This window comes from Panthera tigris, chromosome C1 (genome assembly GCF_018350195.1).
Source record: "Panthera tigris isolate Pti1 chromosome C1, P.tigris_Pti1_mat1.1, whole genome shotgun sequence".
Lineage (NCBI taxonomy): Eukaryota > Metazoa > Chordata > Mammalia > Carnivora > Felidae > Panthera > Panthera tigris.
The window spans coordinates 6,685,024-6,702,023 of NC_056667.1; the positions used below are offsets into that span (position 1 = coordinate 6,685,024).

A 17,000-nucleotide genomic window follows, 5' to 3' on the forward strand; every position below is an offset into this window, starting at 1 on the left:
GAACACAGAGTTTTAAAGGCCTAGTTGTCTAATCAGCCGTTTCCCATTTTGAGTGTGAAAGTAAATAGCCTAAATGAGCCAACAAAACCATCTTTCTGTCATACTCCCGAAGAGTATAGTGAGGGGAGCGCTGACTTTGGAGGGAGACGGTCTGGATTTGGGTCTCCGTTGAGACACGTAGTCACTTTGTGACTTTGAGAAAGTGTGTGACCTCCTTGAGACCCATGTTCCCCATCTAAAAAGTAAGGCTAATGCCACCTGCAAAGTCCGTGAGGGTCAAATGATAGTGGTTTGATACTTCAGCTCCTTCCTGCCTTTCTCCCTTCCCGTGCCAATTGTGATCCCCTAAATTGCATCTATGGTTGGTGGGCTTTGGCCCACAGTTCAGAAAACACCGCTGCATGAACAGCGTCATTTACGGTGTGTTATTATCATGTTTTTAAAGCAGGTTTGCCTAAATAGCCAAAACTTACTGTTTTCCTCTCCACCCTCCCACAGCCCCCACCCCCCAGTCTGTATATATCGTTTTCTTTTTCTACCATTCATACTCCTCATGGTAAATTGGGGTAAATAATAACTCCTACCTCATAGGCTTGTTGGAGGATTGAATGCCTACTGTAAGATAATCAGTCATTGGCAGTAATGCTATTATTTAAAGTGACAAATAATCACTGGAAGCTAGTTAGCTTCCAACTCTTAGTTATCTATATTTCACTTGCTCTATCAAACTTCGGGCTCTTGATTTTAAAATACTGCCTGTGAAGGGGCACCTGGGTGGCTAAGTGTGACTCTTAAGTGCGACTCTTAAGCCAAAATTGTGGCTCAGGTCATGATCCTCACGGTTGTGAGATCAAATCCCTCACTGGATGTGGATCCTGCTTAAGATTCTCTCTCCCTCTGCCCCCTTCCCCATGTATATGCTCTCGCTTTCTCTCTCTTTCAAAATAGTAATACTATTATTATTATTATTATTATTATTATTATTATTACTACTACTACTACTACTACTACTACTACTACTACTACTGTGTGGGGTTTTACTACTTCAGGGTCTGTGCCGGGTGCTGGATTCGCTTCCAGATTTCCAACACTTCTTTCTGGTGGGGTAGGGAAGCTAACTTCAGTAATTCTGTGTCTGCCAGCGCCTGTCCTTTCCTGTTGTTACTGTTTCCCAATCACAGGTGCTGGTGCTTATCATTTTTATTGAGCCACCTGTCTGCCAGGTGCTGTCCTTGAAGTGCCAGAACATGTAAATACACAGTCCCTCCCCACGCGGAGCTCCTGGGCTAAGGGAGCCTGTGACAGAAGGTAGAGAGTATGTGCCGTTTTCAAACATTTAGATCCCTTGAAAGACATTCTCCTTGAAATCTCGATTTAATAATTCCTTTGCTTAGCAAATACTGTTTGTGAACTTGTGAGTCCCGATGCCAGGGATACAAAGATGATTCAGACATGGATCTTGATCATCAGTGTTTTCCAAAGAATAAAACATTTATTTGTGGTGGTAGGATGGTTTTAGATGATATGTCACGTTGTTAATTATAACTAGCATGTCAAACGTGCAATTTCATGGATTTTTTTTTTTAATTTACATCCAAATTAGTTAGCATATAGTGCAGCAATGATTTTGGGAGTAGATTCCTTAATGTCCCTTACCCATTTAGCCCATCCCCCCTCCCGCACCCCCTCCTGTAACCCTGTGTTTGTTCTCCATATTTAAGAGTCTCTTCTGTTTTGTCCCCCTCCCTGTTTTTATGTTATTTTTGTTTCCCTTCCCTTATGTTCATGTTTTGTCTCTTAAAGTCCTCATATGAGTGGAGTCATATGACACTTGTCTTTCTCTGACTGACTAATGTCACTGAGCGTAATACCCTCCAGTTCCATCCACATAGTTGCAAACGGCAAGATGTCATTCTTTCTGATTGCTGAGCAATACTCCATTGTGTACATATACACCATATCTTCTTTCTCCATTCATCCATCGATGGACATTTGGGCTCTTTCCATCCTTTGGCTATTGTCGATAGTGCTGCTAGAAACATGAATGTGTCCCTTCGAAACAGCACACCTGGATCCCGTGGATAAATGCCTAGTAGTGCAATTGCTGGGTCGTAGGGTAGTTAGATTTTAAGGAACCTCCATACTGTTTTCCAGAGCAGCTGCACCAGTTTGCATTCCCACCAACAGTCAAAAGAGATCTCTCTCTCCGCATCCTCGCCAACAGCTGTTGTTGCCTGAGTTGTTAATGTGAGCCATTCTGACAGGTGTGAGGTGGTGTCTCACTGGGGTTCTGATTTGTCTTTCCCTGATGATGAGTGATGTTGAGCATTTTTTCATGTGTCGGTTGGCCATCTGGATGTCTTCTTTGGAGAAGTGTCTATTCATGTCTTTTGCCCATTTCTTCACTGAATTATTTGGTTTTTGGGTGTTGGGTTTGATAAGTTCTTTATAGATTTTTGGATACTAACCCTTTATCTGATATGTCGTTTGCAAATATCTTCTCCCATTCCGTCAGTTGCCTTTTAGTTTTGCTGATTGTTTCCTAATTTCATGGATATTATTAAGAAAAGTGAAAGTGAGTATTTTAGGATAAACAGGTGAGTTGTTTTGAAGAAAAATACTTAAATTCTTAATTGCGGTAATATTTTGATTTGAACAAATGGTAAAGGGTGATTAGGAGAGCCCTGATTCAGGGAGACTGAGGGACACGTGAGGACTTCATCATTAAGAGGAGCTTTATGGGGTGCCTGGGTGGCTCAGTCGGTTAAGTGTACGACTTTGGCTCTGGTCATGATCTCACGGTTCATGAGTTCAAGCCCCGCGTCAGGCTCTGTGCTGACAGGTCAGAGCCTGGAGCCTGTTTCAGATTCTGTGTTTCCCTCTCTCTGACCCTCCCCCGTTCATGCTCTGTCTCTCTCTGTCTCAAAAATAAATAAATGTTAAAAAAAAAAAAAAAAATTAAAAAAAAAAAAAAAAAGGAACTTTAGCTAAAGCTCCCTGGGATCATGACCTGAACCAAAGTCAAGAGTTGGACACTTAACCGACTGAGCCACCCAGGCGCCCTCAAATCAATCCTATTTCTTTTCATTTTTTAAGTTAGTTTATTTTGAGAGAGCATGACCAGGGGAGGGGCAGAGAGAAGGAGAGAGAAAGAATCCCAAGCAGGCTTCACGCTGTCAGCACAGAACCCAATGCAGGACTGAGCTCCTGAACTGTGAGATCAACCAAGAGCCAGACACTTGGCTGACTGAGCCACCCAGGCACCCCCAAATCAATCCTATTTTATTAGAAGTCTGTGTTGTGGTCAACGTTGATTTTTCAAAATAGTAGCATTACCTGAATAATACTCGACTGTGAAAAGCTGCATTTTCTAGAATATTCGTTGCAGCATGGCAGTGAAGTTGGAAAAGACTAATAGTAACAGGCTAAAATGTTAAACATTGGCACAGAGTGATAGTACGTTGTCATTACAAGTGATGATGTAGGTGTGGATGTGACACAGAGAGACCATCACAGCATCCAGGTAAGTGGGGGGGGGGGGGGCGGCATGGGGATTAAAAAGTCAGTAATGAAAACCCTAAAGGATGCGCTAATGTGTTAACCATGGTTCTCTCTTTACCTGCTGGGATTTCAACAAATTCTTTTGCCCTCCCAGCATGTTCTAATTATGAAATAAACCTCGGTGCCTTTTTTCTTAATAGGGGAACATTAAATTTTACATTTTCTTTGTACAAGGAATGGTATAGCATTTCTGATGCGGTTGTGATTTCTTCTCTGACAGGTGTGGGGGCACGGTTGGTGCTATTTTCACTTGTCCGCTGGAAGTCATTAAGACACGGTTGCAGTCTTCCAGATTAGCTCTTCGGACAGTCTATTACCCTCAGGTTCATCTGGGGACCATCAGTGGGGCTGGAATGGTGAGACCAGCATCGGTGACGCCCGGGCTCTTCCAGGTTCTGAAGTAAGTTCCCTCCCCTTCTGGACCCCTGCCCCCGCTCTCATCGGGCCCGTCAGATGAGACGGTCCGCTTGCGGTCTCTGTCCAAACTGAAGAATCTGGTTTCTGTACCAGAACCTTTGAGCTCTGACCTCCCCTGGCAGCGGGGCTGCCTGTGATCATCCGGCGATGGTCAGAGTAAACCTAAGAGAGCAAACCAAAAATCCATGTTGAAAGTGTTGCATCAGAGTTGCTCTTGCCCCAGATCTTTTGAGGGCCAGCAAGATCTGGGGTGGCAGAGTGAAGTTAAAAATGTTAAAGCTGCACCAGAGAAGTATTGTGACTATTTTAAGAGAAAACAACACAGAAACAAAATGTTTCAGGTTTTTTACTTTTTGTTTGGAGATCATTTACATTTACAGAAAAGTTGCAACACCTGTTTGGTGAAATTGTTTTTTCCCGTGTTTGTTTAATACTGAGGCTGCCTTCGTGGTGTATTATTTTTACTGCATTAAATATGTCTTATTTGATTACAAAGTGGCTGAACATTCATCGGCTGAATTTGGCTTATTAGTCTCTATGCTTAAGGCAGAAGCAGAAATTCAGAAGGGCGCCTGGCAATGCCGGCATTTTAGCGGGGGGCTGTGTACTTGAAAAGAGGTGCCGTTGAACGGAGCTAAACGTGGTTGTCAGACCTCTGAGACATCACTGGGAAAGGGTGTGTTCGAGGAAGACAATGCTGTTTATCAATGTAGATGTTTACTGGGGAAACATCAGAAAAAGATGCCATAAAATGGAAATGTTCTGTCTTAATAACCCCATCACTTAGCACTTTGGACAGAATTCAGTCACATTTCAGATAAGGTGGAATGAATTGGAAAGTGGTTCATTTATTTTTAGGGACATTTTGTTTGTAAAGTCTACTGATGAGTCACCCAGGTGTCCATGCCAGACATGTGTATGAAGGAGCCTCTGAGTTTATTGAGCAAAACTGGACAGCAAAACCAGCCGCTGAGGGCAAGGACCCAAGTGAGAGAATCAGCTAGAGAAAAAGGAGGCTGGTCCCCAAGACTCCAGGAGGATCAGCTAGTTCAGATAAACACCGAGGACAGGAGTGGAGACGTGAAAGGCGGAAAGCCTGCCTGGAGGTAGGCCCGGGAAAGAGAAACACAGAGACGTGGAGGTAACACTTCGAGATCAGTAGAGAGAGAGACAAGCCCGCATCCTTAAATCCATGGCTGTGAGAACATCCCCATCCTGGTTTGCCTTCTTATATGTTTGGGCGGTGGCAGTGTCTCAAATGACACCTTTCTTCTGAGGAACACAAAGTGCTTTGGACATAATGAGACAGACAGGTAATTTGCCAACTTTACTGACATCCAAAAAGAACTTCCTCTTAGGTGCTTGCCAAATAACTCATGACAAGTAGATTTATATATTTACAGTAACTGGGAAACTGTTACCCAGAAGTTGTGGGTATCAGCAGGGCCACACATGTGGCATGAGAATATTTCTCTAGTTGAAGTTTCTAGGGTGTCTGTTCTATATCTCGGGTATCTGTCTCTCCATCTCTTGTAAATCTCTGCTCTGTCTCTGTCTGCCTGTCTCTCTATATGTATGTCCTCCCCCCCTCCCAAAATGGGCACAATTATGTATTAAAATGTAAATCAAAGGGAAAAAAGCCTGTCCATCTTGTAAAATACAGGAACAGTGCCCACATCACGCTACACACAAGACAATTTGTTTTCACTGTGGACCCAAAGCAGCCATCAGTTCGTGCAGCCTCAGCTCCACAGAAAAGAGCCATCACTGACACGTGAATACTTTCTTTTTTTTAATGTTTATTTATTTTTGAGACAGAGAGACCCAGCATGAGCAGGGAAGGGGCAGAGAGAGAGGGAGACACAGAATGTGAAGCAGGCTCCAGGCTCTGAGCTGTCAGCACAGAGCCCGACGCGGGGCTCGAACTCATGGACCGTGAGATCATGACCTGAGCCGAAGTCGGCGTGTAACCCACTGAGCCACCCAGTCGCCTCGACACGTGAATACTTTTTAAAACCGCTTATTCTATATTCACATCAAAATAGGAGTAATGGAAGTATTAAGTAAAATTTTTGTCATAGTGATATTTTGTCAGAAAAGTATTTGTAAAGTGGCATTTTTTACCCAAGAGCTGTTTCGTTAAGCTTTATGCCCTCAACTTGGTGTATATATAGTTTTAAGATTCTCAACTGATATTTATTAGCTCTCAAGTTAAAAAATGACTACGCTTATGTGGTATCATCTCATCGATTTTTCACAAGAACCCTGAGGTTAGCACCCTGGCGTGGTGTTACCCCTGTTTTATGATGAGGAAAGGCAAATCGACTTGCTCAGTGTCGTTCCGTGTACATTCACCTGTTTCTGAGAACGACCGGAAGCAGCTAAGAGTAGACAACGGCAGGCCCCCTGACGCTACGCCGCTGCCGCGTGGAGACGGCCGAGTTCCAGCCAGAGTCCCCCGGGACCACAGTCCCGCCTGGCCGGCCGCTGCCTCTGCTCCGCCTCCGAGTCTCCCGGTGACCTCTTGATGTTGGAGGGCCCTGCCCTAGCGGCAGCCCCTCCTTCCGGGAGTGGATCGCATTGAGTCTTGCGGCTTTAAGTGCCATCTGTAAGCTGACCGTGTCTCTCCTCCGAGCCTCGCACGTTAGTCCCCCTGCCTGTTTGCTCGGGTGTTTAGCGGGCGTCCAGAGCGGAACCTGTGCACCACTGAACTGCCCCAAACCCGCTGCTCCCAGAGTCTTGTCTGTGTCCATCAAAGGCGGTGTCCATCCTTCCTTCTGTGCGGATCTGAAGCCCAGAGTCATCCTGAGAGTGTTCTCGCCGTCCCACGGGAAAACCTCCCAACTCCGCCTTCAGAGTGCGTGCAGGCTCTGACCCCTTTGCGCCCCTCGCTCCGCCACTGTCCTGATGGAAGCCGCCATATCTCACCGGTGTTGGTGGTCTCCCCCACCCCCACCCCCACCCCCGCCCCTACCCCAGCCCTCAGTGTGTGCTCCACAGAGCAGTCGGGAGGTCTTTGGCTCAGATCCCTCCAGGGGCTGTCCTCTCCCTGCGAGGGAAAGCCAAAGTTGTAGTCGCCCCTCACCCCCTCACGAGGCTCCGCACAGGTGCCACCGCTCCCATGACTTCTCCCACTTCACCTCTGACGTCGCCCCGCCCGCACCCCGCCACCCTGGCCTCCTTGCTGTTCCTTCGCAGTCTTTTCAACTGGGAACATTGGAACATTTTCCGGGAAGGGCCTTTGTACCGGACGTCATCTGCATGGCTGGCTCGCGTAGTCACCTTTGCGGGAAGGCCTTGCCGTGACCATGCTATTTAAAACAGCTTCCCCTCACGCCCCATCCCTTCTTCCTGCTCTATTTTTATCTACAGCTCTCACCTCCATCCAACAGTGTGGTTTACATATTTATATTGTTTATTTTCTCTCTCTACCCCCACCAGAAGGGAACTTTGATTTGTTTTGGTCCCTGAGGTGTCGCCACTCACCTAGAATGTTGCCTGTCACGTAGTAAGCTTAAGCTTTCAGTACAAATCAAATGAATGAATTTTGGCCTGTTGGGAAGATACGGAGTATAAAGTGCTCAACAGACACACACACACACACACACACACACACACACACACACACACACGTCCCGCCTTGTAAAGAATACTGACTGCTGGGGTGCCTGGGTGGCTCAGTCGGTTAGGCGTCTGACTTTGGCTCAGGTCACTATCTGACAGTTTGTGAGTTCAGCCCTGCGTCGGGCTCTGTGCTGACAGCTCAGAGCCTGGAGCCTGTTTCGGATTCTGGGTCTTCCTCTCTCTCTGCCCCTCCCCTGCTCATGCTGTGTCTGTCTGTCTCTCTCTCAAAAAAAAAAAAACACACACACACATTAAAAATTAAAAAAAAAAGAATACCAACTGCTGTCACAATAGGTACCTCCTGTGCTTTTTTAACATGATTTACGACTGGGTTTTTTGGTGGCCAAGGCAAAAAGGGAAATATCTATCGTATTACATAATTCTCGTCTGAAGAAAGCATACTTGCTCTTCGGGGGAAGTGTGTGTCTTTCCCTGTTGCACGTTCCGAAAGCAGTCTGTTGCTCAGCACTGGCGTGGAGAGAGCGAGAGCGCCGGCCTGAGAGGTCTTTCAGGGTGGCGCAGGAGACCCCGACGACTTTGCTCTCCGCCACTCTCCGACTTTGCTCTCCGCCACTCTCCGCCTCCACCCTGGTCGAAGCTCCCCCTCCTCCTGCACCTAGATCTTTAGGTAGCTTCCTCCTTCCTCTGTTGAGGCGGCTGAGCTAAGGGCGGCTGAGCTAAGGGCAGCGATGATGGTCCGCAGACAGGGCTTTTGACCTGCTAAGTGACAGGTGTCTGGCCTTTTCTCTAGACCACAAAGCCCGGCAAGGTTTTAGAAGCACTGCTACCGGAAACCCAAACGAATAAAATGGTTATTCATTTAAAACTCAGCACCTTCCCTCTAGTCTTACTCTCTCAGGCGGTGCCAGTTTAGAAGACTTAACAGCCAACAGACTTTGTTTACGGGGAGTTTATTTTTCAAGCTGCAAGTCAGTGTTTGCGTGTGTCTCATGTAAGGAAAGAAAGAATCCTCCGTTGAGCACCAGGAACCTTCACATTTTTCATAGTTACTTAAAAAAGGCAAGATGCTAGCATATTTAGGCTCTATTAGATTCGCTAAAGGGAGTATTAATATATCCGTTTTATCTCTGAGGTCTGCTTTTAAAACAATCGTGTGAGTTAATCTTTTTTTTTCCTTTTCAGTCAGAGCTCCTATTCTGTAAACTATGCCGTCATTACCTTATTTTTATTTTTTCAGGTACCTTTTTTAATCTGTAAAGTAATTTATTAGCGAGCTAGTCTCGATCTTGTGAAAACTTAGGTACCTGTTCCGATGAGATCTTTGTTCTGGATTAGTCCGTAGTATGCGTGCTGTGATTTAAAACTAGTGAAGACAAGGAAATGTTCCAAACAAGACCCTAATTTCCTTTTGTATCTCTTTTCTACGTGAAAGTTTATATGACTGTGGGAAAGTTAGTCTGGATCCCAACATGCTTTATTATGAAGCTTGAAGTGTGCCATTTATAGTAGAAACTTGATTGTTCCAGAAAAATTTTGTAAACATCCCGATAGGTTAGAAGTTTGAATTATGTAACAGATTTGACTTTTTGCCCACTGTTAATATGCGTCACTATGGAGACAGTTTTTCTGCAGTTCTTAAAAGGCCTGAGTCACTTGAGGACACGCGTTCTCTGCTGCATTATAGATGAGGGCTTCCAGCTTCCTGGAGCCAGAGACGCCCTTAATTGTGTTTGACTGACTCCCGGGCCTGGCTGCCCAGGGCACATTAACGGGGGCCACAGACCGAGTCCAAACTTTCAAAATGTTTGAACACACTGACCGTTTGAAATCTTTTACATACTGTATTCTGAATTGTAGGTCACTTCAAGGTGTTGCTTGAGAGAAGTTTTTGTTCAGACAGCTTGGCTTTTTAAAAGCACGGTCCTGATTTCTCTGGATGAAAAGTTGCTGCGCTTAGTAAAAAAAAAAAAAAAAAAAAAAAAAAAAAAGTAAAATAAAAGCACAGGGCTGTTTTGAGAAAGAGGAAAAGTATTTACAGTTGAAAACACTAAATTGCCACGTCTCGATTAAGAGCCAGTTATCTCTCAGCCAGTGTGAAAGGTTACTCGGAGGGCATGAGCTTCATTTGGTGGATTAGCTTTACAGAAACCCAGCTTTACCCCAACCCTTGCTTCTGTGAATTTATGAGCTATCGTCAAGAGTTTGGTATTTTTATAACCTATGACCTATACCTTTTTTTTTTTAAAGAACTATTTACTTTGGAAGAATTTCAGACTTATGGAAGAGTTACAGAAACGGTACAAATAACTTGGTTATACCTCAAGTCACCAATTTTCAAATTGGTTTTCAAATTCAAGACATTCAGTATTCATATACTGCTTTTTAAGTGATCTACAGTCCATACTCCGATGAAGCAGTCACCATAAGTGATTGATTTCACAGAAGAACAAAATTTTAAAACTCTGTTCCCGCCAAGATCTTTTCTGCTTCCTAGACCTTTTTCAGTGAGCCTTTCATTCCTCCTCGCTGGGTTGTTTTTTGGTTTAACACAGCTTTATGAAGATGTAATTCATATACCATACAATTTACCTGTTTAAAGAATACCATTCAACTGTGTTTAGGATGTGCAGTCAACACCCCTAATTTGATTTTAGAACGTTTTCATCCCTATGAAAAGGAAACCCCTCACCCATTTGTAGTCACTCCCCATCGCTTGCCCCAGCCTAGGCAACCAATCACCGTCTACTTTCTATCTCCAGATTTGCGTCCTCTGGACATTTCACATAAGTGAAATCATACAACACACAGCCTTTGGTGTCTGGCTTCTTGCATGTAACCTAATGTTTCTCGAAGGTTCAGCCTTGGTGTTGTGTAACAGTACTTCCTTCCTTTTTTATTGCCGAGTAATATTACGTTGTGTAACTAGGTCTCATTTTAAATGCATTGCTCTGACATTCCCCAGATGCCATGAAAGAAAAAAAAAAGAAAGAAATGTCCATTGTACTTCTAACGAGATGTGCTGTCTAGTTGTCCAGTGTGTCAGAGGCCCTTCATGTGATACTCAGGGGTGGCCAGAGGGTTCAGGCTGGGCTGCACACAAACCAGAGTATGTCATGGGATCACTTAAAAGGGCCTGGGTTGATAACTGCCAGTAAGGAAAACATTCTATGATTAGAAAATAAGATTATTGTCTCCCTAATATTTTGAAGTAATTTAAGTATTTCGGTGGAACCGAGGTCTAGTTTATTACTTATTTAAAATAATAGCTTTATTGGGGCACCTGGGTGGCTCAGTCGGTTAAGCGTCCGACTTCGGCTCAGGTCACAATCTCACAGTTCATGAGTTCGAGCCCCGCGTCGGGCTCTGTGCTGACAGCTGGGAGCCTGGAGCCTGTTTCAGATTATGTGTTGTCTTCTCTCTCTTTTTGTCCCCTGCTCACGCTCTCTCTCTCTCTCTCTCTCTCTCTCAAAAATAAATAAAGATTAAAATAATGGCTTTATCGAGTTATTATTCACATACCATAACATTTATCCTCTTAAAGTGTACAAGTGGTTTTAGTGTAGTCACAGAGTTCTGTAACCACCATCACTATCTAATTCTAGAACTTTTCCATCACTCCAGAAGGAAACATGTACCCATTAATAGTCCTTCCCATCGCCCCACACCCCTCCCCTGGCGACCACTGATCTGCTTCATCTCTCTGTGGGTAGGAATGTTACCCTTCTTGATGATGTTATAAATGGAATTGTTTTTTTATTTCCGTATTCAGATTGTTCATTGCCGCTGTGTTTGAATACAGTTGCTTCATATGTTGATCTGGTGTCCTGTAACCTGGCTGAACTTAACCATAGTAATTTTTTTAGTGTATTCCTTAGTATTTTTTTTAACTTAATTATTTTGAGACAGAGAGCACACCCACGCAAGAGCAGGGGAGGGACAGAGAAGGAGGGAGAGAGAGGGAGGGAGAGGATCCCAAGCAGGCTCCACAGTGTCAGCACAGAGCCCAGCGTGGGGCTCCCATCTCACCAACTGTGAGGTCGCGACCTGAGCCAAAAACCAAGAATTGGACTCTTAACCAACGGAGCCACCCGGCCGCCCCTTAGTATTTCCATGTAATAAGATTATGTAGTCTGTATGAATAAAGATAGCTTTGCTTTTTCCTTTCCAGTCTAGATATTTTATTTCTTTTTTCTTACCTAACTGCTGATCTGCTACTTTTGAGGGCAGCTCTTACAGGTACAAATATTCTTTCATTTTTAAGCAATTGAAATATTTTATAAACATCTAAAAATTTGAAGACGAGAAGCGAAGATTTATATTTTTAAGTTTGTACATTCAAGGACTCTAGACCATGAAAAATTACATTGACCTGAAAAAGGAAAGAAAGCTACAAATGGATAAAACTTGAACATTTTCCAGCGTGCCAGGGACCAAAACATCAATTTAACCTCTTCACCAAAAATTTCAGCTTTGTTTTTAGAGACTTTCTCTATGGGAAAAGTGGAAGGTAGCAGAAATAGAATTGGCAGGATTCACTTTACCAATAGCTTTTCCATGAAGTGGGAAGACACCTTTTTATTTTACTCTCAATGTCATAATGAAGGTAAAGCATTATATAAACTGTTGACGACAATTCTAGATAAACTCAGAATGCTGTCGGATCGGAGGCCCTAATTACCGAGTGCAGAAAAATCTGCAGTAAGAAAAGGAGATTAAATTAGAGAAGACCTCAATGTAACTGTAAATTTCTCTTGGACACCATGAAAATCGAGCCATTAAAAAGAATACATTTAACCAAATTTATTCTTCAATTTGAATCCTATGTTGGAGTGGGAAAATGCCTCTAAAGAATGTTCTACACAGTCCTTCCTTAGTCGCTTGCAGTCAGAACACGGGGCACCTGGGCGGCTCCGTTTAAGCGTCTGACTCTTGCTCTCAGCTCAGGGTTGTAAGTTCAAGCCCCGCATTGGGCCCTGCGCTGGGCATGAAGCCTACTTAAGAGAAAAAGAAGAAAACACATTGGCACTTTTTTTTTTTTTTTAAGTGTGTTGGCAAGGGTGTGGGAAAATGGGAACCCCTGTGCTTGTTGGTAGGGATGGAACATGGTGCAGCCGCTGTGGTAGATAGATTCTCAAAAAATCAAACCTCGAAATTACCACGCGAGCTGGCAATTCCGCTTCTGGGCATGTTCCCCTAAGCGTTTAAACCAGGGACCTGAACGGATACTTGGACACTCACGTTCGTAGCCGCGTTGGTTCACCGTAGCCGGAGGTGGAGGCAATTGACAGATAAATGGGTAAACCGCACGTGGTAGGCACACAATGGAGTATCACTCAGCCTTCAAAAGGGACATTCTGACACCTGCTGCGACGTAGGTGAACCTCAGTGACGCTGCCGAGTGACATAAGCCAGCCGCAAAAGGACAGATACTGTACAATTCCACTCCTATGAGGTCCCTGAAGTAGTCTAATTCAGAGAGACAGAAAGCAGGACGGTGGTTGCCAAGGGCTGGCAGAGGAGAATGGGGAGTTATGGGGTGGTTTTTCTTTTTTAATGTTTATTCATTTTTTTGAGAGACCGCAAGTAGGGGAGGGGCAGAGAGAAAGAGAGAGGCAGGTAGAATCCGAAGCAGGCCCCAGGCCGTTAAATCATGACCTGAGTTGAAGGCTGAGCCAGCCAGGCGCCCCAGGGAGTTCGTGTTTAACCCGGTGTGGATTTCTGTTTGTAGGAGATGAAAAAGGTTTGGAGATGGATGGTGACGGTCGCACAACCTTGTGGAGATACATAATGCCCCTGAACGGTACACTTAAAAAATGGCTAAAATGGTAAATTTTTATGTTGTGTATATGTCACCGTGAATTTAAAAAATTAAGAAGCGAAAGGGATATTCTCTTTGACCCTGAGATACTATGCTTTGGCTTTAAATAACATTCATCCAGGGACGCCTGGGTGGCTCAGTCGGTTGGGCGTCTGACTTCGGCTCAGGTCATGATCTCACGGTTCATGGGTTCAAGCCCTGCATCGGGCTCTGTGCTGACAGCTGGGAGCCTGGAGCCTGCTTCGGATTCTGTCTCCCTCTCTCTCTCTGCCCCTCCCCTACTTACATTCTGTCTCTCTCTGTTTCTCAAAAATAAATGTTCAAGAAGAAAAATTAAGTAACATTCATCCAGCCTATGAAAATCATTAGGTTTTTCCATTCTGTAGATCCCTGGTTGGGGCTCTTCTACAATAAGTCAATATCTGGAAGATAGGATTATTAGAAATCAGGAAAAAATCCCAAAGAAATATCATCCAGAGAGATCTCTGAACCCGTTTCTCAGTGAATTTTGCTACAATGAGGGCATCATTCCCTGTATGAGATGCTCTGCCGGATGCTTGTCCTGCCTTAGTAGGAGTGCAGTGTGGAGTACAGACCCTGAATATCTCGGTCCCGTGTGAGCCCGGGAAAAGGCTCCTTGAAAACATGTCAGACTGATGCTTTTGAAACCTGCTTTTTCACTGTAATATGAAAGCAGTATTCTTCAGATTTCGGATGCTGTATTGTACTATAATCCGATAAGAGTCTGGGGTCTTGTAAACATTCTGTTCTTTCTTCCAGGAGCTGTGCGGGCTGACGCCTCATTGTTTTGCCTAGGCTCTGCCTCAGGATTTTAAAGATCTTCTCTTATCATTTAGGTCGATCTTGGAGAAGGAGGGACCAAAGTCACTTTTCAGAGGCTTGGGTCCAAATTTGGTCGGAGTGGCACCATCAAGGTAAGCTTTAAACTTTTCAGCTGGCTCGCTACCTGTAGTATATAATACTGACTTCTTTCTTACTGAAGCGCATTGCTTCTAGATGGCCAGTGTCTTTTTCAGTATGGGATTTGCCTATAAACATCTGACACGTGGAATAGTGCTAAGTGCTGGTGTGTCTTTTAGTGTGGGTGTGTGTGCACGTGTGTTGTGTGTGCGTGTCTGTGTGTGTGTGAAAGAATCTAGTTCTTTTATTCTTAAATGAAAATTCATCTGCTCACGTCACCTGGGATCTTCTCTGGACAAGTGTTTGCTACATCAAGTATGGTGCGTGGCCAGCACTGTGGGCGTCTCCTGGAGCCGGTTAGAACTGCACACGCTCGGACTGTACCCCAGACCTGTATCATAATCTGCATTCTAACAAGATCCCCTGGTGATTCATATGCGCTTGGAACCGCTGATCTGAAGCAATTCTCAAGGCTTCTAGGCTTTACTTGATTTAAAACATCCTCCTTTCTAGCACAAGGCTTAATGCCCTGTAAAGTCTGTTTGACAAGACTGAATAATAGGTGAGTGTGTGTATAGCATATCTGTGAAAAGTAGATGAGAAACTGCTTCTAGAAATGGCCTGGAGGCCCGGCGGGGAGCTGGCTGACGAGTAAGGTACTTCTGTTATTTCATATAATACTCCGGTCGACTTTAAAGGGAATTATTTTTTAGATCAAAAAACAAAAATGTCTTGTACAAGGTAAAGACTAAAAGCTTCCTAGAATTCTTGCAGATCAGTGCTCCCAACTTATACACAAATCACCTGAGAATGTTGTAACAATTCAGATTCTTATTAAACCCTTTGTTCCTTTAGAATTTTATAGCATAGGTGTATAAGCTGTTTAAGAAATACAAGTACTAGTCTGTGAGATTATATAGGGTTTGCATTATTAATAGATGGTGGATACATATAGCAAATAAAGAAAATTGAGTTGTATCTCCTTGTGGATAGTTTGGTAACGCCTGTTAACCTGCTGTAGGTTCCTGGCTGCCACACCTGTTTAGAACAGTGGGGTCCTATAAAAAGCAGACTAATGTTAAATAACAGATAAGTAGTCCGGATCCTAAGTTGAAAAATACACTCTATGATTGATGCACTGGCCGGCCAAATTAAAGAAGCATTTTTCCCTGGCATTGCTGGTGAAGAAGCGGGGAAAATACCAACCAGCGCCTACTCCCCAGCCCCAGTAAGAGCCGAGTCAGAAGAGGGAAAGCAGAGACCGGACCAGAGAGCCGTGGGGGAGGCCAGACTCCACCTATAGGGGTGGCGGTGGGGGTGGGGGGTGTGCGTGTCCAATGGCGGAAGCTCTGCACTGAAAACACTTATGCTGGTAGTTCCTACTGACCCTGAGTCCTCAAAAACCGGTCAAATTACATTTGACGTACTCATTGTGGTGTAAGACAGGACAAGCGTGCTGTATTTTAGAAGTAGTATTAGAGATTTTAGAAGGTTTGGTGTGTATTTTGATGCTTAAAGGATTGACATTTATCCACAATGAAGAATATAAACGGACCGTGTATATTACCCAAATCTCACCGGCCTCAGTTATTTTGGATACTTGACCATCACCGGGCACTTTCTGGAGGGACACGCAGGAGCTTTCTGCAGGTGCCTGCAGCAGCTTTTGGTTTGACAGATAAGGTCCAGCTTTTGGTTACATGTTAACCTTCTTTCTCCTAATTTCCTAAACTTTTCAGAGGTCGTGGAGGGACGCATATAGTGCCATGCCAATGTCTGTAGTGTTCTCTCTTTCTTCCACCAGGGCTGTGTACTTTGCGTGTTACTCCAAAGCCAAAGAGCAGTTCAATGGCATTTTCGTGCCTAACAGTAATACTGTGCATATTTTCTCAGCCGGCTCTGCAGGTAGGTCACCCCCAGTGAGTGGAGACAAGCTTCTCGCTTTCCTGAAGCACGTGTTGTGCCATGCAGCTTTGTCCAGGAATTCGAAATTCGCTCTCTTCCTCTTTTGCCTCAAACCATTTTTCTGGCGCTTCATGTTAGAACTAAGGAAGCATGAATGTTCGAGAATAGTTTGTAACTTGGTTCCATTTTCCCCGGTAACTAAAACTTTTATTCTCCCTCAGAATTTACATGTGCCCATGCGTACTGCTGGTCAGTGTTCTGTTTCTTTTAAAGGAATATTGGGCGCCTGGGGGCTCAGTCGGTTAAGCATCCGACTTCGGCTCAGGTCATGATCTCTCGGTTTGTGCGTTCGAGCCCCGCGTTGGGTTCTGGGCTGACAGCTCAGAGCCTAGAGTCTGCTTCGGATTCTGTGTCTCCCTCTCTCTGCCCCTCCCCCCCCACACACACACTCTTTTTCTCTGTCTCTCTCTCTCTCAAAAATACAGAAACATGAAAAAAATTAAAAATAAATAAAAATAAAGGCATATTAATGCATTTTCATGTCTTTCTGTTTCATTAAATTATTTGAAAAATTCGAGGGCTTTTTTGTGACTCCCCACGGTGTCCAGCGTTACCCTGTGTACTATTGGCATTTCTGGCCTTAACAACTGGACACTGTGACGGGGGCTTGGGGCTTGTGGAGTGTTCTTTGAGTAAGGCTCCTACCAGATCAGATAGTATCTATTCTCTTGAGGGAGTCATTGCACTTACTCTAGAAAATTCGTAACAGGATTTATTCCCCCAGGAAATACTT

General features: G+C 44.4%; 1 protein-coding gene across 1 annotated transcript in view; it reads left to right on the top strand.

Annotated features, from left to right (window-relative positions):
* Positions 1-17,000, top strand: part of SLC25A33 (solute carrier family 25 member 33) — a 33,628-nt gene that overhangs the window by 10,275 nt on the left and 6,353 nt on the right. The window contains exons 2-4 of the mRNA XM_042995460.1: positions 3,782-3,961; positions 14,239-14,316; positions 16,107-16,207. Of these exons, the coding sequence (XP_042851394.1) occupies positions 3,782-3,961; positions 14,239-14,316; positions 16,107-16,207 (359 nt within the window). The remainder of the gene's footprint in view (positions 1-3,781; positions 3,962-14,238; positions 14,317-16,106; positions 16,208-17,000) is intronic.